Source organism: Neltuma alba, unplaced genomic scaffold, assembly GCF_004799145.2.
Source record: "Neltuma alba isolate B1F8T4 unplaced genomic scaffold, ASM479914v2 tig00001908_pilon, whole genome shotgun sequence".
Lineage (NCBI taxonomy): Eukaryota > Viridiplantae > Streptophyta > Magnoliopsida > Fabales > Fabaceae > Neltuma > Neltuma alba.
This window is the reverse complement of record NW_021632663.1, coordinates 205,733-232,409: the sequence shown is the minus strand read 5'-3', so window position 1 is coordinate 232,409 and position 26,677 is coordinate 205,733. Positions and strand designations below refer to the sequence as shown.

The window sequence follows — 26,677 nt, the reverse complement described above, 5'->3', positions numbered from 1 at the left end:
TGACATTTGAACCACTACACGTAGTCATGTCACTTCCACAATTAGGAGGGTTGAAAAGTACGTATATCTATACATGATAGTTTTAATATTAAAAATATAAATTTTTTTCTTCATCATTCAATATATTCTGAAAAATTTCTCTTTGTTAATTTATTAATGGATTTAGAATCCATTTAGAATCACCTAATGGATCAAACAGTGAAAAACAATCATCAAAAGCAAATACCGCAGTAAATTAAATGATCGCTCAATGTGTCCCTTTGCTACAGTATCCTTTGAAACATAAATTCTTTATTTATATGGATATTGAAGATTTTGTATTTTAGATTGAATTGATATATCAATTAATCATAGGAAAAATGATTAAAAAATACTTATTAAAATTTAAAAAGACAAATAGGTCATAATTACTCTATAATAGTTTTGACTATTTTTTAATGATTTTGCCGTATCAAAATCTATTACAATCACCTATTTGTTATTTTGAAATTCAGCAGGTGTTTTTTTTAAAATCATTTTTCCTTAATCATACTCACTCCACCCCTTATTATAAGACACTTTTAATTATTTTATTAAATTAAAAAATTAGTTTGTATCATTAAAATAGTAAAAAAAAAATAGTATCATTACTTTTCAAGATTATGTGCCCTCCAATTAAAACCCATATACTACCTCCGATCTTAGTTATAAGACTTTGTTTGTAGTTTATAAACCTGCAATTCTAATTATAAGATCTTATTTATAATATACAAACTATAAATGAGGTCTCATAATTAGGACAGGAGATAGTATTTATCTTAATTACTTTTAGTTTTTTTTATATATATGATAATCTCTCCAATACATTAATAAGGGCACTTGTGAAAAAAGAGGGGAAAATCATTGTAGTCCTAAAAAAAACAATGTAATTATCAAAAAGTCTTATAATAAGTCAAAGTCAAGTTTCAATGTAGAAATTAATAATAGCAAAGTCCATGATGCTCACTTATCATTATGTTTTTTTTTTTGTAATTACATTTTTTCTTGGAATCTCATAGTAATTTTTCAAAGAAGAATTTAGGGGGCAATACAAACTTTGGTCCCTCAAGTTTATCTATTTTAGTTTTGATCCCAAATTTCAAACCCTAGGTTTTGATCCCTCAAGTTTCTTTTATTTATAATATTAATCCCTATAATCTAATAATACTTGGACTCTTTTGTCCCTTCAGGGATCAAAACTTACGGTTTAAAATTTGAGGGACCAGAACCAAAATGAGAGCAAACTTAAAGGACCAAAGATTACATTAACCAAGAATTCATTATTATTGACTTTTACAGTATAAACTTATGATCAGTGATTTTAATATTTCTCTCTCCTAACATGACCACCATGTACTCCCCCATCCTTTTTACTACCTCTAGTCCTAATGATAATACCTTTTTTGTTAATATCTGTGATTCTAATTATAAGATTTCGTTTATAAACTATAAATAAGGTCTTATAATTAGGACCAGAGATAGCATTATATATATGTTAACTACTTTATTAAGATTAAGAAAATTATTAAAATAGCTTAAATATAAAAAATTTAGAACTTTGAATGAAGTTACCTTTAATCAAATTAATTAAACTCATTATCTAAACTAGAAGTGAAAGAAAGTAAAGGTAATTTTAAAAATGGAAAACAAATGTTTCATTAAATTTTTCTTATAAGGACTAATAAATAAAGTATTACATTTATTAAGTGCTTTAATTTGTCAACATGTTTTTTTCTTGTGTTTTTTCTTTCAGGAGGCCACACAATAGGGCAAGCAAGATGCCCTACTTTCACAGCGCGGGTATATAACGATACCAATATTGACCCTTCTTTTGCCAAGGCCAAGCAGAACCTCTGTCCACTGACTAATACTCCAACTAATTTTGTAGCAAACTTGGACGTTACAACTCCAAACTATTTTGACAATGGCTACTTCAAGAATCTCCTCAAGAAGAAGGGACTTCTTCACTCCGATCAAGCTCTCTTCAGTGGTGGCTCCACCGATTCGCTGGTCCGAACTTATGCTCTGAACAAGAGGGCCTTTTATCATGACTTTGTCAATGGCATGATCAGGATGGGAGACATCAGACCCTTGCTTTATCCAAATGGAGAGATCAGAGAGAACTGCAGGAGGGTGAATTACAAGCCTCTTTGATTTCAATGGGGAAAATTAATGGTGGAATTAGTATTTGCTGTCTTGCGTTGATGTTATTTGTAATATTTCTTCGTAATTAATAAGCAAGGATATCTCTTAAAAAAAAAAAAAAGAATGGCAAGACTTACTAAAATATGTATGTTCACTTTATCTATATTATGAAAGTATTTATGCTTCTATATACTTCTATTCTTGTGTGATGCAGAGTAATCGTCAAGTACATCTCCTATCATTAATGTAATAGCAGTTTAATTAATTTGGATAAATTAAGGAAGGTAAATAAATTGACATGATCGCCCTAAAATACCTTAGATTATATATCATTTCATAAGTTAGATGAATTTAGTTGAGGAAAATGATAAATATAAGATACAGTATATTAATATTTTACATTTAAAATTAGCTTCCTAACTAGCTTATATATTTAGGACTAGATATAAACCCCATGATCTAGAGACTATATAATATATGTGAAATGATATTGTCAAAATTAAGAAGCATCTTCCCAAATTTTTGTTGAGAAGGTTTTACTTATATTATTCATGCTTGCAATGGTATTATTTTAACACGAGCAATACAACTATTTCCAAGTTCTATAAAACTGATACACACAACACACAGATACTAATTTTTTTCCAGAAACAAGATGAACTTGCATGTATGTATATAATCTTTCTTCACATGAAAGGCTTTCCTTTCGAGGACAGAATCAACCCTCCATGAAGATGTTTCTTCCACTACAAGAAATTAAGAAGTAGTACATATCTTATCTGAACCATGTAATATATATACACATTTGAGATATTCAATTAGAGTTGACCCAAAAAACTTCAGAATGATTTTGAAGTTGTAGAAATGAAATCAACCTCATCTAGCACTACCATGTCTTTGACTTCTACAATGGTTAAGTAGAGCCTGTGCCTAAATACAGAATAAAAAAGAAAAAAGATTCATCAATAATTAATCATTTATATAAGGCAGCTAATATATGAAACCACAAAGATAGTGACATACTTTTTCTTTGGCTCTTGGGGTGCCTGATAGTGATAATGCTACTAATGGTGGGATGGCTCCTTCATGGATCATTAAGCTCAAGAACCTGGTGCTATTTGAACAAATATGTAGAAGAGTGGCAGCTGCATTTTCCTTCCCTCTTGCGGAACCCAACTCAATTACATCAACTAGAATAGGAATAGCACCTTGATGACCAATTTCAGTTCTTCCTTCAGGAATTGATGCAAGATTTGCCAAAAGGGCCACCACCTTGTCTACCATTCCGGCTGCTGGATCCATTAAACCCACAAGGTGCTTTATGGCGCCGGCCTGCACAATCCGTCCTTTGTTTTCATGAAATATTGACAGATTGAACAATGCAGTGGAAGCATCCTTTTTCCCTCCTGGGGTTCCATTTGCTAGTAAACCTACCAATGGCTTGATTGCCCGTGATCTCCCTATACTAATCCTATTTTCTTCCATCATTGATAGGCTATAAAGTGCAGCTGCAGAATTCTCCTTGGCTTCAGGACTTCCTGTTTCAAGAACATGAATTAGAGAATCAATTGCACCAGCATCTGCAATTGCAAATTTGTTATTGTCGTTGATCGATAAGTTTAGAAGCGCCGTAACTGCATTTTCTTGGATCTTTGTATCAGTTGATTGGAGTAGGTTGACTAATAAAGTAATGACTCCACAAGTTGCAATCATAATTCTATTTTCCATATTGTGCTTAGCAAGAAGGCGTAGTTCTGCTGTCGCTTCTCTTTGAGCATCAATTGAAGAGCTCTTCAACTCTTTAGCCCAATTCTGAACTTGGGTTTCAATTCTAGAAGGACTAGGTCTAGTTTCAACAAGTGAAGATCCTAACCTTAAATTCTTTGGTTGTTGCTGCCATATACTTAAGATTCCAGACCTTGCCTCTGATGATGGAGTCATCTGAGCTTTTAAGACTTTGTCATCACCTTTTGTTTCTTGAGGAAAATTCTCATTCAAAGATGCAGTGGAATCAAGATCAGTTCTAACATGAGTTTGATATTGTTCTAAGCTTAAGGCATTGGAAGATTCCCTTCTAGATTGTGACGACGAATCTTGGCCATCTAAATCTGCCCTGATTTCATCTGAGCTAACAGACATGTTATCAGAACTTGTCTGTGATATTCTTAAAATATCCAAACTTTGCCTACAAGTCATGTCATTAGAAGAACCTTCTGAAGTTGAGCTGCAATGATTCAAGTTTGAGGACACTAAAGGATCAACTAGCTTGACATTGTTCAATTCACACCAGTTTAAAATCAATGCCTTCACAGTATAATTTGGTATTAGGTTGGTATGAGCCAAAGTCTGACGTGTATTCGGACAAACGTTAAGCCCTAGATCAATCCACTTCTTAATGAAAACTCGCTCATAAGTTTGCCCTGATGACACAATCACAGGATCTTTCATCAATTCCAAAGAGAGAGGACAGCAAAAATCTGCAGGTACTGGAACTTGGCTAGAGATCTGGGCTTCCTTGAGCATTATAAGTCTCTCATGCATGTAAGTTACAAGAGTAATTATCTGGCGTAGATATTCAGCTTCTGTAGTATTTTCAATCTGCTCTGCATTTTCCTTCAACTTTTCAAGTGTCAAAGCCTCAATCAGAATCTCTTGATTAGAGCTCAGGCCCGAATTCTCAGCAAGTTTTTCAAGGACCTCTGAGCTAGGACCTAAGCCTTCCACTTGTTCCATGATAGCTTCCTTGATGATAAATGATGTTTCTTCATGTCCCAAATTCTTTACTTTCTCAATACAGTGCTGCAAATATATAATGTTGATTATGTAAACCCTACGTTAATTTCTTATCTTACATGTGAATCAAAACAAGAACAAGAATCTTTGAGCTAAGTGATTAATTGCGTTTGATACCTCTATGTGTGAAAAACTTAATCCATTAGGGAGACATTGATGGGAAGCTTTCAGTTGGTTGAAAATGTTGAGTGCCATAATCTGAATCTTAGATATCAAGGATTCAACTTGTAGAACCTGGAGATCAAGAAAAAGGTGGTCAGAATCCACAACGAACATGAGATTTGTGGTTTTTTTTTTTTGGGGGGGGGGGGGCGGAGCACTAAATTCATTAATAGACTACGTGAAGATTCTTTACATGTTCTACTTTGTACAAGGCAATAATCTAATAGAAACAGATGTTCTTATAAAAATTTTCTACTTCTAACCTAATAGATCATGTAAAAATTTCTCCTCTGATTTAAATATAAACTCTATTTTATAAAATATAATTTAAACTATAAATTGAATCTTACATTTAGGATCCGAGAAGTACCATACAAAAAAAATTACCACACCACCTTCTATATGAAGATATTTAAATCATAGCAAGACTTGCAATTATATAGAAAGATAAATCTGAAAGGACACGAAGGGCCCATTTGGTTGCTTGCAAAGAGACCTAGGTGAAGGAATGTCGTGTAGTATGATGACTATTACTTTAGTTTGTATTTTGCAAAGCATTAAACTAGCCTATTTTTTATTTTTAAATTAAAAAATAAGAGAAACAGACCAAAAAGCCCCTTATTCGTGAATGGCGATTTGGCAATGCCACCACTAAAAGACAAGAGCTAGGATATATTAGACTTTTGCCAACCAAATCACAATACTTTCAAACTATTTTAATTGATTACACAAATTAAAATAAATGATTAAATAGAATATTTTAGAAAAACCAACACACATTTTCTTACAAATAATCAACTTAATTAATTTTCTTAGTCTTTACAAAATTACTTATATAGTTCTACATTTAGAGCTGGAGGTAGAGTATAATATAAAAGCTTACATTATACTCCTCTAGTACTTAACGTAGAATCTAATTTCAGAGTTGATGTTAGTTCTATATACAAGACATATTTCATATATTTATTAAATGTTTTCAAATAACCCTATTGATATTCCCTCAACAATAATCAAATAAGAAAGAGGAAGAAAATTAAGTAGATGATTAGGGTGTTTTAGAAAGAAAAAAAAATCATATTGACTAATTTAGCTAACATCGTTAATCTAATCAAATTAGTTAATTAGTCTTACATTAAAGATCAGAGGATTATATATTATTAGTTGGCTTTGTAGAGAACCAAATGGGCCCAAACTAATTAAATTGCAGCCTTCGTAATTCCATATGAGCTTAACTAAACTAGCTAGTTTCAGTAAAGAGAAAACATTGCAAAAACCGATATGAAGACAACAACCCCGTGAAGGAACCAACCTTATGTTATGTTCACAATAAACAATTGAGATGTTATAGATTTATGTATGAGACTTACAATGTAAAATTTGCTACACAATAGTTGCCAACTCTCGAAAAGCTCCCTAAGTTCCTGAACAGCCTGGTTCAGTTCTTCAAATATCTTCAGAAGCACTTCATCAGAGGCTAAATCAGTATTAGTGATGGCTTCAAGTGTTGGCTTTAACAGCTTGAGTATCTCCTCTTCCTTTTGGTAATACTTCAACATAGGTTCTGAGCTCACGTTTCTGGAAAATCTTAAGTGCGAAAACGAGGATATCACATTAACAAGTACATTTAACAACGATATCTCCATAGATATGCCTGCATCAGTAATAAAATTTGTAAGTTATATATATATATATATATATATATATATATGAAAAAGATCAAATAATAATATTAATAAAACGAGTAATATTATATGTACATTACAGACAATGGAAAAGTAGAAGGAAATCTAGAAAATATTGAATAAGAGGCAGGAATTAGTACTACATCCAGAACAGAAAACAACTGGCAAAAAGAGAGGACGTCCTTCAAGATAACTTGCATTGATTTTTTGGCTAGACTTAGCAACGTTTGCAAATTTTTTGACTGTAGTCAATACTTGAAGCGATTGAGCATTGGAAGCAAAGAAGGGAGAATTGGAGATCTAATAGAGAGAAGATCGAAAACATTTGTAGTTGAAACTGTGATCCCCCATGAAATCTCCTCAACCACTAAAAATGCTGTAAAAGTTGACCTTGAAAACAAATCCATGAGAGGCAGATAATAGACTTACTTTTTGCTTTGACTTTTCGTAAGAGAATTACCCAACCAGTATTGTTGAAGTAGAAAAAAGGACAGCCATATTCAGACATGGAAAATATATACCGAAACTTTGTTTAACCACCAAAAAGGAGGCCCAGACGAAGAGATGCATATGACAATTTAACTGTGAATTGGGCTCTTAGGCCTAAAATATTTTGAACTGGGCTCAATGGATCGAACTTGACTAATTTTATGGGCCAGACCTTGGTTACTTTTTTCTTTGGGCCAGACTTTGGTTACAGCTTATCTCATATATGCTATTCAATTCAAAATAAACTGTCACCAACAATGGGCGGTGTTCAGAGGCCTCGAGTTAACTTGGGACTTTAGGTTTAGGAGGATCATACTAGTACGTTTATAAGCACTCCCAGTTTGGGGGTATTTCTTGGTCTTGGTGAGCTCCCAAGATATAACTCACATAAACTTTTCTGTTTGTTATCAAGAAGAAGAATTTGATTCTAAGACCTTAGTATATATGTTGCTGAAAAATAGACACAGGAAACCTGCAGTCTTGTTCTTTTGGAAATATGGGGATTAATGGCCTTTTCTTGGGAAATCAAGACTCAACATATTTCTAGAGAATTAAAGCACTTCTTCTGAAAGATAGTTTGAGCTTCAATCTCCTTTTAGATTAATCTTTTGTTTTAGTTTGGGCATCCTAGCTATTTCTCTTATGTAACCGGGAAAAAAAAAAAACTATAAGCAACGGGGTTGAATCCAATTGAAAAGATCAGTCCTTCACAACATAGCAAACTAAGATTCAAATCATCACTGCGAGAGATGTTCATATTTAGTACTTGACAGTGTCTTGAACAAAATTATTTCTGATAAGAGGATATATGTGTCTAGAAAAAAAAAATTACTGGGGAGTTTCGAAAACTCAAAAAAAAAAAACTTTGAAAAAGTTCTTTCACACAAGTAAAGCCAAAATATTCTCACATACTTGTCTTGTATAGTACTACCTCCGGTCCTTAATATAAGACCCCGTTTGACTTTTAGTTTGGTCCTAATTATAAGACCCCAATCCATTTTGTCTCTCATATTTATACATTTTTTCCTAAGATAGTCCTTCTAATAATGATAGTTTTAACCAACACACTTAATTAGCAAGGATATTTTAGGAATGACAATACTTGTTTGTTACAAATAACTAACTTAACTTACTTCCTTAATCTCTTCAAATTAGTCAACTGGGTCTTATAATTAGGACCGGAGGTAGTATAAGATTACTTTCAAAAAGCTAAATAAAATATTATCTCATTTATACACCCATGATACTGAGATTCTGCATTTTTTCGGAGTTTTTTTTTTAATTGAAAAGAAATTGGAAATTACAAAGCCGGCTTTGATTTTGGAATCCTAGAGGAAACTTAAAAGAAACCGTATAAGTTTTCACTACAAAAATAAAAAATTTTCTCCGAAAATCAGTGTACTCAAAATTTTTTTCCTCTAAAAATTTCACAAAAAATTGTCATAGATTTTTTCCGCATAAAATTTTTTCCAAAAAATTCATGGGCAATACCATGAACAAAACTATCAAAATATGGAGAAAAGAAGACGCAAACAATTGTCAAAAAATTTTGTAAGCATTCTCATGAAAATATTTTGTGACAAATGAAAAAAGTTCAGAAAGGTGTAAATCGGATCATCAAAAAAATATTGGAAAAATAAAGATTAAAAAATAATTTCCTTTTGATTATAAAATTTAGATATTTTCTGTTATCACAAAATTATGTTTTCCGGTAGTGTTTGTTGCTCTATAAAAACTGCAGACTCAGGCAAGCAATCCGATCTGAAACCCAGATTTGTATTTTCCAATGTGTTCACGATATCAACGAACATAATCAATAACAGTATATATATATATAATATCAAAATTTGGATTAATAAATTCATCAGGGAGTAATAATTAAGAAAAAGAACAAAGGCTAACCTGTGTTGTAGAATCAGACGAAGCGATTGAAATGGAAGCTGCTTGCTTCTAACTGTGACAGCTGGCGGCGAGCTCCGGTGAAAGAGGAACGCGACTTGGCTTGGTGTTCCGGCTACCGGCAGCGGCATCCAGAAGATCAATATAAAGGAAGCTTCCGACAATGGAAAATGATTTCAGAATAGTGGGTTTTTGAGGTGGCCTCATCGTTTACTTTGATTCGCTCGAAATGGTCAAATATTCAAATATGGAAGGTGAAGAAGTCAGAGGCGACTGGCAAGTTGATATAAATTATATACAAGTCAGGGGTCGGATACTCTCACTGAGGGGGTTCGATCCTGGGGAAGGTCACTTAGGTGTGGCTCCAGTCACGGCGCTGGGGGAGGCATCTTCGGAGCCAAGGCTTCAGCCCGTAAAACAAAGTCTCAGTTTAAGCTACGGCGCTGGGTTGGACTGGAGTCAAGGGTTAGTTGCCCTGCCCTTGGATCGTGGGTAAGCCCAACCCCTTTCCTAAAAATTTGTCACCAAAAAAAAAAAATTATATACAAGTCAGACCAAAAGGAGGGCAAGTTGATGTAAATTACTTCCCCATGTTATTATTATAAGCTTCAAATACCTAATTCATGAATAATAAATAAATAATTAAAATTAGTTAAAAATAATAAATAGATTATAAATATGTTTTTGTTTACAAATATGCTTTTATAATAAATAAAAAAAAGGATGAAAGTGAATGTGTGGAGAAATGTGATAAGAGATAAATAATTAAAGACAACATTAAAAAAATACATTAAATATTAAGAACAACCCAAATTAAAACTTATAAAATGGACCACATTCCTTCTTAAATTTAAAGCTTATAAATAGAACCAAAAGAAGTATATACAAGTAAGACCAAAAAGAGGAGGGGAAAAAAGCCCATACAGATAATCGAAATGTGTCTTTTCAGTTTCATTAATAAAAAGTGTCGAAATTATAAATTTAAATGTTAAAAAAACATTTTTAAATATTGACATACTAAATTTAATTTTAAAAATAAAAAACGATTTGATTAATTAAAAGATAATTCTTTTAGAATGTTTTAATTTATTAGCATTTAAAATTGTAGTATATCATCTTTTAATGAAGTTGATAAACGCTTTCTAAAATTAAGGGATAAAGGTCAAATTTTGTGAAAAATTAGAGAATTTATAAGTACATTTTTGCTTTACCTATTTTTCTTACTTCATGCAGCTTTGGTTTTGCTCAATATTATCAAATTAATCAGTCTTCTTCTCTTTGGCGGGGGAAAAAAAATAGTCTTCTTCCGCTTTAGAAATGGGATCATTCCAAAAACTTTTAGTTGAATGTTATTTTGGTGATTTTTTTTCTGTAAAAAGAAAATTTGTGCGAGTTGGATTCAAATTTTTCAGAATATTAGCAATTCATAGGATTCAAATAAAAATTATAAAAATCTTTCGAAATTGTATATTAATAATGTCTTCACATTGATTGTAAGATTTCAACTCTAGTTACTATGAAATATGAGTTGCATTAACCAATTACTTTCATCAGATTAATTAGAAATAAGTCATCAAATATGATTTTCTTTTTCATTTCGGCTAAAAAAAGATGATTTTTTTTTTCACATTGACAAAGTTCAAATCTTCCACATGAGTAGTACTTAAAACATATAATAAAATATATTTTTTATACTGTTAATATATAATATTATTGGACCAAATTTAAGTATTATAGAGTAGAATTTGAGCTGTCTCTATTAACTTAGTTTTTTTTGTTGTAGAAGAAAATTAACGATTTTATTAGACATGATCTTTTACCAAATATGAATGAAAATAGTGTTCTAAGCCATGGTTGACCACAAAGTTTTTGATTTTGGCCCCACTTTGCCTCGCTATAGATTAAAAAGTCAAACTATATGATAGAATATAAAATAACAAGTGTTGACTAGAAAGTAAAGTTTGAAATTGGATTTTTTCAACTCATGATTCACTACTACAAAAAGTCCATTGTCGTCCCCTATTTTCGTCTAAAATTAAAAACAGAGAAAAAAAGGGTGATATATTCGTCTAATTACACCAAACAGAAGAGTATAGGGCCCCCTACTCTTCTGTTGGGCCATAATAGATGAGTATGAGCCGAGATACTCTTTTGGTCTAGTGGACCAGACAAGTATATGGGTGTATACTTGTCTGGTCTAGTGTACCAGATGAGTATGGGGCCCTGTTGAAAATAATTTACAGCCCTACCCCCCTTTCACATTTCACACTACCCTGATCCCCCTTGCCCCACATTTTGCACTATGTCATGCCCTCCAGTTTCCACCCTCAGCTCGCCCCCCCATTTTGCACTCTGTCCCACTCCTCCCCCCAATTCCAACTTCCACCTTCAGCTGTCCCCCTTCCCTTCGTTTCGTGCTCTATCCTCCCCCCCAATTCCTAGCTTCTACCTTTAGCTCGCGGCCCCATTTCCAGCTTCCACATTCAGCTCTCGGTCCCACTTTCAGCTTCCACCTTCTAGCTCGCAGTCGATTTACAGTCCCCCCTACCCCATTTCTAGCTTGAGGTCGACACTCTCCCCTCCCCCATTTCACATTTTCTTCCTCTCTTTCCTCCTTCCTTGCTCATATTTTCTTCCCTTGTCTCCTCCTAGATTAGCTTGCCATGGGTAGTTCTAGCTTGCCACTATAAATCAGCTCATCGTGGGTAGTCTGCAACTCACCGTGTTTTGTATTGCTACAGTACTTGAACCCGTTAGAATTAGGAGTTTTCTGATTGTATTGCAATTTAGATGTTTGATGAAATGCCTCTATGTATAAGCAATGGAATGGAATTGAGTTTTGCAATTTTATGTTATTTGGTTTTTTTAAAAATTATTATAGCCATGAATTATGAAGAAGGAGTGGTTTTAAAGATTTTATTGTTGTACTTTAGGTGTTTGATGAAATGCCTATGTGTATGAACTATATGAATTTGAGCTAGAAACAATTAATAGTGGTTAGATTTAAATAAATTGGTGGGTTTAAATAGAAATAAACATGTTTTTATTTATTGTAAAAAAATTTTGGGTGATAAATTGCAATGACCAATAAAAATATATTTAAAATATTAACTTCTTATACTTTTATTTAAGTTGAATAATGAAGTACAGTTGTAAAATGGTTGAGATCAAGTTATAAGATATCAACTTAATTAATATTAGATAATCTTTTATTTCTTGTAAAAAGTTTTAATTTATGTTCCTTATTTCTAAATTTTCTAAATCGCTTAATTTGCTAGATTAAATTGTTTCGAATTTTACCAACATTGTTTCGATTTAATTTCATTCTTTCATTTGTGCCATATATGTTGGAAATTGTGCCCTAGGGGCCAATCATATTGCTATGAACATTGTTAATTTATGAATTTATTAATTATGTTATCATATTATTTGTATGTTTACTGTGATGACTATCCTTGGATAACTCATGGTTTATCCTAAATGTCCCTGGTCGGTCATCTATGTGGGAGCAGAGATGAAATAAGACCAGTATGATTTTAAAGATATATAGAGATATAAATTAAAGTCATAGGCACATGTAAGAGTACAAGGTGTTGGACCGACCCGCTATGAGAGAGCTGCATAGGTTAAGTCATAAGCTTCTCTCATATATAAACCATGTCACTGTGACCTTTGACCTGAGATTATCATGGATTCCTACATTAGAAATGCTTAGCTTTGACCTGGTCAAAAGTCACTTTTGATCGAGTGATCATAAAGACTATGTTCAGGCTTAGTGGTTTTTCATGCGGAGGAATGTGAATGGTCAAGATGGAATTTGTCCATCACATTCGTAGAGAGATATTACTAGGCCCCTCGATGAGTGCGTCTGAGAAATGTATAGCCATACTATAATGGAAAGGTAGTTCCGTTTCTATACTCAGACTACTCAGGGATCAAGAAAGTAACGGTCATGAATAGGAGGATGACGTTCTCCATGCCTCATCCGTGACCAAAATGTTGTGTGACAAAAGGGACGCGATATGGTTGTATGAAAGGTTACATCGTTCAACGATCCTCATATGATTTGGGTAGTTGTGATGTCTTGCTAGAGACCGCTTACGACTTGTGAGTCATTATAGTCAATGGCCCACTGCCAACTTCATATGGGCCTACAGGGTCGCACACAAAATAGCCCAACACGAGTTATGATGTCCAGATTCATTGAATCTAAGATATGTCCAGATTCAATGAATAATATAGGGTGGACGTGTGTGTGTATATATATATATATATATATATAAATTTGTATATATATATTATATAAATATAAGAGATATTAATTGTTAGATTTAATTTATAAGGATAAATTAAATCTATATAAATTAATTTCGTCATATCTTTATTTTGAATTAAATAAATAGGTGAATTAAATATGTGAGACGGATTTAATATAAACCATATTTATTTAATTGTTCTCTTATCTGATTAGGCAATATTGTATTAATTTCGGAATTAATTTAGGATTAATTTCGAAATTAAATATCATTCATTAAACTTATAGCATCCTATATATTTGATATGAGGAGCTAGGGTTTTAAGTGTGAGAGTGAAAGCACTAAGCAGATAAGAGACGGCCAAAAAGGAGAGAAGGGAGGACGGATTCTTTGAAAACCCTAGACGGACAAAGACGCTAGCACGTCGTTCGAGATTGAGGGCTATTCGTGTGGATACCGGTAGAGGAAGCCGACCGGAGTTGTCGACTTCGAACGACAAAGGAGGCGAGCAGAGGCATCCTAAACGGCGGAATCACCGAGCCACCAAGAAATCGAACACCGAAGGTAATGCTTCTTACTACTTGACTTAAACACGATCGGTAGATCCGAGCAAGGGATTGATTTTTTTTAATTTATTTCTGTTGCGCGTTTATCAATCCCCTACAATATACTCATAATTGCCCAGCCTATAGAAGCACAAAAGGGAGCTTTAATCCACAAGTGCCGTCAGCTCTATTTAATCCTAGTCCCACACCAAATGATAGAGAACCTTGTGTTCTCTATTTAGATGACCCAAATATGCGTGTTGTTGCCAATGCCATTAAATACACATAAGAGCTTAAAATTCATCATCAAAAAATTCAAGCGAACTTGATCAAGGTGACGGTTACAGCTGTTCAAGAGGATAAGGTAGATGTAAACGTACTGTTCCCTAGTGACGAGGTTGGCAAGCTAAGCCAAGTAAAAAGATATTTTATTTTATGGCCTGAAAGACTTATTGACGTCATATCTCTAATGGTACAAAACACACCATCATTTTCTGATTTTTCTTTCATATACTTCTTATATTACTTATCTTTATTCTATTTTTTTTATTAGGACGTTAAAGATATTGGTAAATTTCTCTGTTTGGCACAACTGTATGATATTTACAAATTAGTTAATGTCACACCTTACTTTAATACTTAATTTTATATCAAGTGGGAGCAATTAGAACCATTTCTTAGGTCCTTAAGTTAGAAAATTTTGAGCTTTTAAAACTTCTCTCTCGGGTGTTTATTTATGAAAATCCATAATTTTTCCAAACTTTGAAAAATCATAACTAATTCTAAAAAAATCAAAATGATATGGCTGTAAGTCCTACCTGGAGCTTGTAATTTGTGCCCAGTTTTTACATGAAATAGTTCATTTAGTCATTTTTTTAATTTTTCAGGATTTATACCTAACTTTAAAAATGCATAACTCTCTATACAAAACTCCAAATTTAATAAAATACCATTTGTTTTAAAGGCAAAAACATGATCTATTGGACTGTTAAGTTTCACATCCAAGATCCATCATTTGCTTAAAATCTCACATGGTCAAATTTTGACCTTAAAAAGTCAACTTTTACCCTTTTCATGCCAAAACTTAACCAAATGAAACCACAATCATTCCAACATGCTTCAGCCATATATCACTACATATAATGAGTCATTCTTCATAATTTATAAGCTTTAAAAGTTATTCAAATATATATTCAAAAATATTACAAACTTGTACATAAAGTCCAAGATAATTCTAAACAAAATTCATAAAATTTTCTTCATGAAGGCACCATTTCCTTGCCTTTATCCACACTACTTGCTTGTCCTATTGGTGTTATTTGAACAAAGAGAGGAATGAAATTTTATAGAAATCTCAGTAGCAAAGAAATTACAATAATAATGTTAAACATGCAAGATATGTCACAATCAATTCATAAAATATTTCTTTACCTCTTTGCCATATAAAGACCATATCAAATCATTCCAAATCAATATATTAATGCATTATGCCAAGGCATACCATGCAAACAAATCAACCACATTATCATCAAATAATTTCAAATACCATGTGGCATAAAATCAAGGAATCATGTCATGTAACAACCAAGTAAGTTAACATCAAAATTATAAATTCCATGCTACCTCTTTTAATCCATAATTTCGGCCTCTCTTAAGACTTGATGCCCTTTTTTATTTTCTTGCACAAATGCCTATCAATCGAAGCATAAACACATGCCAAATTATCAATAATCCAAGTAATAACACTTTTGTGCAACATTAAAACTCAATTAAATTCTTTTTCCTTTATTTTTGACATAATTATTTTCTTTTTGTTTCCATCAATCTCTTAATCCATTCCTACACAGTTTTTCATGTAGAATCCAAATATCGAATCATATTTAATAAAATCACATTCCTTTTGCTTCAAATGATGTTGGCTGAGTAGTAGGGTATTATATTTTAAAATTTTTATTTTTGATTCCAATGATTTTAAATACTTTTTCTTGGTGTTTCTCTATGCAAAAATATCTTTTAAACTCATTAAAATTATTAAATTACATTGAAACAATCTCTAACCTTCAAATTTCATACTAGCCGAAACATTGTATAATAAGGGAAACTTGAAATTTCTTCCAAAAATAAATCCAAACATCAACCAAACAAGCTATTCCAAGCTCTAAATCATGGTCTCTATCCTTCCCTAAATATTCCTCATTATTTCAAAAATCTGGACATCAAGATACCATGGGAATTTTGCCACAAGTTCCACTTGAAACAAAGCTAGAATCATAGCCAAATTAAAGCTTGATCATACCTTGATTAATCCTTGATTCTTGCTTGATAATTTTTAGCTAAAATTTGTGTGAAGTTGGCCTGCCAAAGTCAGTTTTTCTATAGCAAAATCTCCCCCTTCAAGTGTTTCAAAAACCAAAAATTAAAGGTAGAAAAGGGGGTATTTATAGATCTCAATGTGGCCTTCTCTTACTTTCATGTGTCCCTTGAAAATCTGAAATGTTATGTCCATGTGGACACCTTAGATGCTGCAGCAATATGAGAGTATACAAGTGTCCCTTAAAGAATAAGGTTTTAGATAAAATCATATAATATTTTGTATTATTTTATTCCATAATCATGTGCAGCACTTGGGCCACAAAATTACTGTTTATTCCTTGTCCAAATTAATGTTCAATGGGCTGGAGAAAGCAGGAAGAAATATCATCTCGCATCTCCAAATATTTTTTCACCCGATTTCGTTGTATCAACTAAAATTGCCTTCTAATTTTCAAAAATATTTTTAGATCTCCAAAAATTAATTTCTTCCCATAAAAAATCATACTTTATTATAGGAAAGGCCCCTAAAAATTTTTGAAATTTATCTCAATCTTTAACTATTTATTTTGAATTTTTTCTGAAATCAAGCTTTATCAATAAGATTTCAGAAATAAATATTATAAAAATAATCCTTTCACATCCAGGGCCTGAAAATAATTTTATAAACTCAAATAAATCATTAAATAATTTTCTAATATTTGTCACACCTCATTTATTACCTTATTGTATATCCATTGGAACCATTTAAAGTCATTTTCCAAAGCTTAAGGATGGAAAAATTTCAACTTTAAAATTTTTATTTTCGGATTTTTGTACACTGTTCATAGAATTTTAGGTCAACTTTAAAAATTCATAACTAAATGTAAAAAAATTAAAACTGAGTGGTTTCAATTTTTATTTGAAGCTTGTTATGCCTTCTATAAAGGGGGGGAACTCATTAGCCTCATATCCATCTGAAATAGAACCAAAAAATTTGACAAGTTACACTGTTTATTTGATCAATTTTTGAATTTTTAGTATTTTAGCTCAACTTTAGATGGACATATCTATTAGCACAAAATTCCAAATTTAGTGATCTACCACTTTTTTTAAAGCTAAAAATGAGATCTATAAGCCTGTCAAATTTTAAGTCCAAATTCATCCATTTGCTTATTATTTTATGTGGCACAAGTTTGTCCCTGTTTTAGACATTTTCATCCCCTAATCTTTTATTTCTTGAATCACCTTTCCTTTTTCCATGTGTCATACCATTTGAGCATTTTATGATCTATATTTTTCAACATCAAAGCACATTATATAAACATAGATACAAGGTAATAATAGTCCAAAATCCATTACAACATCGTTGTAAAGTTATCAAAATATTACATAGCATTATATAACATTACATAATTCATATTGCTCCTTTAGCCCAACACCAATTCTTTGCCCTTGTCCATGGATAAGCCACTTCCTATTTGAGAAATAATTTAACATAGGAGGGAATGAGATTTCATACAAATATCGGTAACAATGAACTACAATTCTCATGTTCATCAAGCAAGACATAATGTCTTATGCAATAGCACTTAAAGACATCCTTAAATCATGTGATTTCATGCTATGTATTCAATTAAGAGAGGAATCCAACACACTTTCACCTTAACATGTCATCATGCATTTGGCCAAAGCACATCAATCATCATTAAATCAACCATTCCACCATATATATTCCTCAATACAAAGCAATTAACACAACACATTAAACAAGTAAGATAAACAATCAAATTATAATTCAATGTTAACTTTCAATACTTGCATATTTTTAGTCTCTTTGATGTAATTAGCCTCTGCTTGTTTTCTTCCTACAAAACCTACTAATTCAAGTATAATTGCAATCCACATTAGCAATTATACAACTTGAATACATTACTTAACTATAAACCTACTAAATTCTCCCTTTTTTATTTTTTAACAAAATTGTTCCTCCTTTGAATTCAATAATCTGTTGGCTTACTTTTACACAATTTTTCATGTAAAATTCAAATATTCAATTAGATTTATAAAAATCAGACTCCTTCCCCTTCAAATTGTTTTGGCTGAATAGGGGGTATAGGTTTTCCAAAAATTTTATTTTTAATTCCAATGATTTTAAACACTTCTCTTTAGCATATCTCTATACCAAAAACACATTTTAAACCCATTGGAATCATCAAATCATTGCAAAACAAGCTCCTACACCAACAACTCTCTTTGCCCGAATTGATGTATATTGAACCCTAAGTTGGTTTTCTTCCAAAAGTCAATTCATACACCACTTAAATATACTTATCCTGCATCATTTTTTAAGGTTTCTATCCTTCCCTAATGTTCAAGTATTAAAACCGAAATTGTGCAGCGTTTTCCCTTGAGTTTTCATGCAAAAATCTAACCAAAACAAGCTTTAATCTTAGCTATAGCAAGGCTTAAACATACCTTGATGATTTCTTGACAAAAGCTTGTTGATTTCTTGCCCAAATAACCTCATAATTTTCAGTTTACAGGTCTGGAAAATAGTTGAGCAGAACCTCCCCTTAGTTTTCCAATTTTTCCACGTAATTTGAGGGGGGGTTTATAGGCAAAATTTTCTGCCATTTTCCCTCATTTTTGGATGCCTAAAATGCTGCCTAAGGGGGGTTACTTGGTTACCATTAAATGCAAAAAAATTCAGATCCATCCAAGTGTCCATCCACTAGAATATTCCAAGATAATTATGTGAAAAATAGGTTTTATCTTAATTAATTTGAAGGGTCCAGAAATTGCACGAATTTAGGCCTTCTTTGGGCCCAATGTGGGCCCAAAAATGGTTTAGGATGGCCTAAAAAGATGGCCCATAAACTAAATCACAATCTCAAATCATTTTGAAACTTTACCAGTTACTATTAACTAGTAACATTCCATAATCTTTCTACGCCTCCAAAAATTTATTTCTCTTCGTAAAAAATCCCTTTTCATATAATAATATGATCTAAAAATTTTTAGAATTTTTCTCAACCTCTAACTATTTATTTTGAATTTTTCCAGATTAGGCATCTATCGATGTAGCTGCAGGAAAATAAGTTTTCTAAAATTAATTCTTATGCTTCCAATGCCTAAAAATAATTTTATAAATTCTCACAAATATTTATACAATTAATCCATATTTTTTCTGGAATTATTAAGGCCTCTAACTAATTAAAATAATTATTTTTCTTTGATTTTTCACTATTTTGCCAAAAAACCTTTGTATTTGGGAAATTCTGTAATAATTCATTTCCTCATGATTTTCATCTTTAGGGCCTCCATTAAGGTTCCAAAACCTCTAACTTATATTTTTATCATTTTTTAAGAATTTTCTAGAATTTTTCTCAAATTTTTCCATTTTACCCTTCCTAGACTGATGATTCTAAAATTACCAGCCTAGGTCCTATTGGGGTTTCACGTCAAAAATTGTTTTATCCCTCTGTCTACTTTCTATATTAGCCCTCATCTCAATTTTTAACTCCATGTGTCCAGATGAAATTTTCGGGATGTGACATATTTTTTCCCAGAATTATTGAGGCCTCTACATATTTAAAATAATTGTTTCGGGCTAATTTTTTACTATTTTTTCCAAACAAACTCTATTTATAGAAAATTCTGTAATAATTTATTTGTGTTATTTCCACTTCTAGGGCCTCAAATAAGATTCTAAAACCTCTAATTTACCTTTTTACTATTTTTTAGGAATTTTTTTATAGAAATTTTCTCAAATTTTTCCATTTTGCCCTTTCTGGACCGATAATTTCAAAAATATCTGTCTGGACAAGAGTCAGATCTCAACTCAAAAGTTGTTTCACTTCTGAGTCTACTTCACTACTTGACCCTCTGTCTAATTTATTATTCACATTCCCGGGATTGAAATTGGCAGGATATGACTGTTAACAAAGTCAACATAAAAGTACCTATTGGGATTATAGGGGAACAAATGACATATTATTTTGGATTGGACCTGAAGGATCTCAAGAACTTTCTATCTCTAGATCAGCTAGATATTGCATGGATTCAACTAGTAATAATGTGATTCTATTTTATGATTTATATTTTCTGATTACTCATTTTTTACTTATATGTATGAACTAATTTTTGTCTTATATCAAATTGATGATAGCTACTTTCACATCTTGTGTACTTCTACGAGAAAGGGACACTTGTATGGATTCATGTGTCCTTCTACTTTGCAACCTTTAAAGAATAATATTGATAGGCGGATGAGATACATAGATAATACCATTGGAGACACTTATTTACCTTGTTATTTTACCCTAATCATTGAAAAGTAAGTAGCTTATATCTATATATTTAATTTTTAAAGAATCTTTATTGGTTTTGTTTCTTTTTATATTTCAGTGGACAGTGGTTGTTGTGCGTTCCTTGCCCCATAGATAATGTCTTTTACTGGTTTGATTCATTGGATTATCCCCTAAGTGGTGAAATAAAATGTGTCATCAACATGTAAGTTTTGCCACCATGTATTTAGTTTTCCTACTTCATTAAGTTGTTCTAATATCTAGTCATTTCTATTTGGTCATGGGTTTTTGAAGACATATTATATACTGGAAGTAAGTGTTTTCAATTTAAATTCTTTAATGTCATCAACAATTATATTACTTCATATATATACATATTCATCTTTCCTACTCACTTTATTTTATAGTGTCATCTGCAACCAGGAAGTGTAGAGTGCGGATATTATATTATTCATTTCATGTACGAAAATTATTGAGTCTGAATATATTAAAAATTTTGAGATGGTCATAAGTAGTTTAATTATGATTATTTGCTTTTTCCTTATTGAATTGTTGCTTTTCTTTAATTCTCTTTTCTTGATGAATTCAATCTTCTTATTTATAAACTTACAGATTTTTTATGATGACAACTCCTACACTGATGAAGAGATTGATGCTATTCAAGATAATTTGGTAGGGCAATTTCTTCAAAAGTTTTATTCTCAAAATGATACATGAAGTTAAAAGGGTTAGATAGGAAGATTTTATAGCACTGAAGTTTCTTGTATTATGTGTAGGGTTATTTTAATTGTTCAAACATGGTTAGGATGTTATTAGGATTGTGGATTCTTTTTGTATGAAATGGATCTGACTTTGCTGAATTACTATTATTTTTGTTGAATTCTCTTGTTGTACTCTGTTTTGGTTCCATTTGAACTTCAGGGTTTTCAGTAAATGAAAATGAGCAATTGAAAGAATACAAAATAAATATTTTTTTAAAATAATATATTCATCTATTCAACAAGAACAAATGAATATGTGCTCACATATTCATTTGTTTAAGCTGAACAGATGAATTTTAGGTGCATATTCGTCTATTCATAACAGACGCATATCTAACTTCTATCTACGTTTTCTTTGTCCATGTCCCCCTTTAAATGGACGAAAATGGAACTTTTTTTAGTAGTGATTGTAAAAAGTTTAGAAGGGTAAATATTGGCCCAGAACTCAAATATTGTCCAAATGACCTGTACTCATTCATAAGGTTACAACCATAAGTCATGTTCTTATCAATTAAATTAATTATTTAATGCTATACACCCAAAATATGCCTTGTTAACTAAAGTTTGGTATATCATGTTGGAATATTTCAAAATGAAAACATGTGTTTTTTTTTAAAAATCATGCCCTTATATACTAAAAAATTTATATAAGGAGTTGTGTAGGGAGTTATAATACTACAAATCACTAAAGCCATGTCTCCTTAGTTTTAGGTGACACCGATGAAAAATTATATCGATATGTGTAGTAACCACTAATTGATGAAAGATTTAAGAAAACCATACATACTAAAAGGATGTTACTTTATGAAATAATCATTGATTATTAAAAATATATCATTCATACAACAACATTTAGTTATGACTTTTTGATTGAAGGGATATAATGGTTTAAGAGGCACCACTTCAATTAAGGCATCACTTAATACTTCTCGTCATCAATCCATTCATATATTAATACAGAACAATATCAAATACATTATTTTGTTTTTAAATGCATCCGAGAGAAAGTAAAATTAATCATCACTTTACAAAAACCATTATTGTTGTCTTTGGCTTGAGTTTTTGGGAGTGCAAATTATACTCATGAGTCTTCAGTGTATTATTAGAGAAATCAGTGACCAATGAAATTTGAAGATATTGTGTATAACATTCTGGTTCATTTCTTTTTCTTCTACTCTTCTGAGAATCATTGCCACTGACATATAATTCTCTTTATTTGCTGTCTTCCTCATTTCTACGAAAATTTGGTTTCATTTAATTTAAATGAAAATTTAAATATTTTCTTTAAAAAATTATTAACATCTCAAGTAGGATATTAAATTTAAACTATCAAAATTCAATCTTCTCAAAATCAGTAATAGCCGAAAAAATTAAGACAGCATAATGCAGCAAACAAACCATGTTGACTACCAAGATGCAACTGTAAAAACTAATTAAAACAACATAAAAAGATTACATCCAAAAAAGGCTAGCCCATCATAATAGGCACATTTAAACTAAGCCCAAGAAACCCATAGAAAGTAGCCAACCCAATAGGATAGACAACAACAAATAGAAGCTAGAGAAGACAAAGCAAAAAGTGAAATACAAGGTGCAACCATAAAAACCAATTAAAACAGAAAACTAGTAAGGATCATGCAGCAAGAGTAAGCTTGAACTTCCAACTTGGCTAGCAAATGTGAGAAGTTAACATGCTTCTTGCTCAAGATGGATGAACCAAAAACAACTTCTTGAATGATGCTCTCTTTGGAGCAAGACACTACACTAGCTAGGGCACCACCATGCACAAAACTTTAGAGAATTTGGATGACCAAAAGCATCCATTGCACTTGAAATTGTGCAAAGCATAAGCCATTGAATGACGCAACTAAAAGGTGAAACTTGGGCATGTATAACCATTTGGGTATTGAAAAAGACCCTGATAGGATACACCAAAGTGCAAGATTTTAGCATAAGAACCAATGCAGAATAGTGCCTATGAATAAGTAGTATAGCCAATACTTAACCAAAAAGCTGACTAGTCACAAAAAAGAACAACAACCAAAAGCTAAGAAACCACAACCAAACATAAAACTGACTAGACTTGAACAAATAGTAATCCAAAGCTATAGTACTCCCAAGAGAACTGTACTATCAAATAATTGAAGCAAACACCCCCTAGAAACATATAAGAAGTTTTCTCCTCGTATGGCTCGAGAAAATTCAAAATTCTGTCTATGTATAGAATTATGATGTCAAATAGATTCATAAAATCATCAAATCCATTAGACTATGATTTAAATTAAATTGAGATTGGCTAAAAAACTTCAATTAGGTTTCTTAGTCAAGAACCAATAGCTAAAAAATTTAAAGCCTAGTGAATACCAAGAAGAGACACTAACATTAACTCTGGCTTCCTAAGTATCTACTCTCTTGCCAAAAAAAGGTGAAGACAAAAAGAAAATCTTGAAGAATTGCACTGACCAGCAACCTTCATCATGTGCATCAATATTGAAAATCAGCTGGCTGAAACTCCCTAGTGAAGGATTGTGGTTAACCACTTCTTTGCCCCTTGAATCCTGATTTTAGATTTCTTGATTGTAAACCTTAGCTCTTGCACTATAGCTTCCTCAAATTGACATCTTTTTTAAGAAGACAATATGGGCATAAAGTCTATACCCATATCCACTGCTTCTAAATGACTAACCATGTACTGAACGAAGCAACAAAAACTTCTTGGGGAACCTTCCTTTATTTCCTCTTTTCCTTCTCCAATAGACCATGTTGAGCCTATTTTGTAGGCCTTGTATGTTTCCTTAAAGCCAATGAAGTGAGCGAATACATTGAAAAAGTTAGTGAAAAGGGAATGCAAAAATTTTTCCTTGGAAACATAAAGGCAGTGAGAAGAGAGGGAAGGAGTAGAAAAGAAGAGAAGTAGAGATGCTAACAATAGGAAAAAAAAAGAGTCAACAGAAATTAAAGAAGAAGCAAGTCAAAGGAAAAGGCAGTAGACAGATAGCAATAAAACTAAAAGGCAAAGAAAAACCAAAGACAGAGAAACAAAAAGAAAAGGTCAACAAAGAAGGTGATAAAGGAAGAACAGAAAGGCAGAGGAACATAACTAAAAGAGGGAAAAGAAGGAATAAGGCAGTGGGTAAGGGAACTCAAAAAAAAAAAATCAAAAAAAGGCAAAATAAAGGAGAAAAGTGAGAAGGAAAGAGGAAGAACAAAGAAAAAGCATCTGAATGACATTGAAAAAGTAGCATAAATGCATAGACAAGAGAAACTAATGCTATCCTTCCAAATAAAATACAAGTAAAAAAACTAATAACTAAAATATCCTTCCTTCAACCCCCTTTAGTACATATTTGGAAGTATTACAGTTTAAGAGGATCACGAAACAAGACCTTGGATAGAAATTTTGAAACTTGTTTCTTGGGTTACTGTTCACTAGTAAATTTTAGATTTTCAGTCCAACTTTGAAAATTTATAACTAATTATAAAAAAATCATATTGAGATGATCTCAGTCTCCATCCAAAGATATTTTAATTCTCTATATGATAAAATATTCAAATTTGGTTTTAACCCTTCTCAATTCATACTGTTAATTCATAGAAGTTTACTATTTATTTGGTAAAAACTGTACTTTCCAGTTTCTCAGTCCTAAATTTGAGCACTCATAACTCTAAGCACACTCATCTATTTTAAGTGATTACCACTTATTTTAAAGCTTAGGATGTGTTTTTTGAGCATGCCAAATTTCATGAGCAAATTCAATTGTTTGCTTTACTTTTACTTTGTCACAAATTTGTGGCTCATTTAGGGATAACTTATCCCCCTTACTTGCATTAATAAATTTATATTCATTTATTTCTTATGTCATCATCATGCCATCATTGCATAATTCTTTCCCATACATCGTCATATTTAATCTTGCATGCCATGATCATCATTTAACATTAATAGCATATTCATATCATACATTAACATACAAGTTGTATAACATTGTACAACACATTTTTCTTTGTTCCTTGCCCTCACTTCACGCATCCTCTTGCTTCTCGTTAACATTTATTAGGGTTTGTTAAGAGAGGATGAGATTTGGAAGGATCTTAGTAGCAAACAATTACCATATATATATATGCAATATATCCCTATTTTATTATTTATTTGTATATATATTTTGGGGATTTTATTATAATTTAAGGGCTTAATTGTAATAGTTGTCAATAATTTGAGCTAACAAGAAATTATATAAATAAATGCTAAAATGGGTATAATTGTTATTTTCTTTGTTAAACTAATTCACATGAAGCTATTTCTACTTTCTTATGTGTTTCAGGATAATTAGGAACTTTTCATCTAAGCTAGGCCCAAGATACCATTGCAAGGTGATAAAGCATCAAGGAAGGTGGGCTTTGGAGCCCAAATGGATTGAAAGAAAACGTAGGTGTTGAAGAAACAATATATTTTAGGACCTTAAGGATACATCTGGGCCAACTTACAACAGAGTTAGGGCCCATACATGTTAACTTACCACTTATACCTCTTAAATAGGCCTTAACACCTCCATTTAAGCCCAAATAGCATCTCTTTCATAGCCCTATTATTCAAAAACGTGGCTTACCATTAATGAAGGGTAGGAAGGTGATTTCATAAGATTTTCTTTCTCATTAAGTCAAAGAAAGTTCCACCTCATTAATGAAGGGCAATTTTGAGATTGTAAAATTAATTAAAGGAGGAATTGTTAATATATAGTTGGAGAATAACCTAAAATATCTTCTTTAAATTAATTATCTTCCCAAATCCATATTTGAATAAGTTAAAACTCCTACTAAATCCCTTTACTTTCTCTCCAAGGCTTCCTTTTCAATTATTTGAATTATCTTAAATCCCTCCTACTTCCACTCACATTGTGCCAACTAAGCTTTCCATTATCATAAATCTTAACTAAAGTCAACTTAAGTCATCTTTTATATTAATTCAAATATTAATTTGATGACTTATTTTCCAAGCGAAGTCAAGAGATAAAAATCCTATCCTCTTCTATCCAATTCTTTTGACATTTTTCGATGACTATTATTACTATCATATCTTATCCTATCCTCCCTATTGAGCACGCCATTCTCTCCATTTTTTCTCCATCCATATTTTATATATGACACTAGTTCCTAGGTGATTATCTTAGATTATTTGTATAGGATAATTTATTCAAAATATGTAATATTTAAATAGATTATCTAGGATTTATTTGAATTGTATGAAGATAATTGTAGGACAATTAAGGAAGGTATGAGGAGGCTAAATCATTTAAAGATCGAGAGTCCAAGATAAAGTAAATTTAATAA

General features: G+C 31.7%; 2 protein-coding genes across 2 annotated transcripts; one reads left to right on the top strand and one right to left on the bottom strand.

Moving 5' to 3' along the window:
• Positions 1 to 1,771: 1,771 nt before the first annotated feature.
• On the top strand, positions 1,772 to 2,172 carry LOC114713799 (peroxidase 4-like; the record flags this gene model as incomplete). The annotated part of the gene is made up of 1 exon (XM_028898476.1): positions 1,772 to 2,172. A coding segment is annotated over one exon (401 nt), but the record flags the coding sequence as incomplete, so codon positions are not given.
• Positions 2,173 to 3,011: 839 nt separating this feature from the next.
• LOC114713806 (U-box domain-containing protein 4-like) lies at positions 3,012 to 9,329 on the bottom strand. Its single transcript, XM_028898485.1, has 5 exons — positions 9,192 to 9,329; positions 6,486 to 6,769; positions 5,074 to 5,190; positions 3,187 to 4,962; positions 3,012 to 3,093 (listed from the first exon to the last, which is right to left on the bottom strand). Exons 2-5 carry the CDS (start codon positions 6,759 to 6,761, stop codon positions 3,040 to 3,042), a joined length of 2,223 nt encoding a protein of 740 aa, XP_028754318.1. The 5' UTR covers positions 6,762 to 6,769; positions 9,192 to 9,329; the 3' UTR covers positions 3,012 to 3,039.
• Between the last annotated feature and the right edge of the window lie 17,348 nt (positions 9,330 to 26,677).

Excerpts from the sequence above, each read along its gene's own strand:
- LOC114713806 (XM_028898485.1), bottom strand. The coding sequence starts at position 6,761 with ATGGAGATATCGTTGTTAAATGTACTTGTTAATGTGATATCCTCGTTT. Across the intron at positions 5,191-6,485 it reads TGTGTAGCAAATTTTACATT|GTTCTACAAGTTGAATCCTT; the intron begins GTAAGTCTCATA and ends CTTGATCTCCAG. Across the intron at positions 3,094-3,186 it reads CCCCAAGAGCCAAAGAAAAA|GCACAGGCTCTACTTAACCA; the intron begins GTATGTCACTAT and ends TTCTGTATTTAG.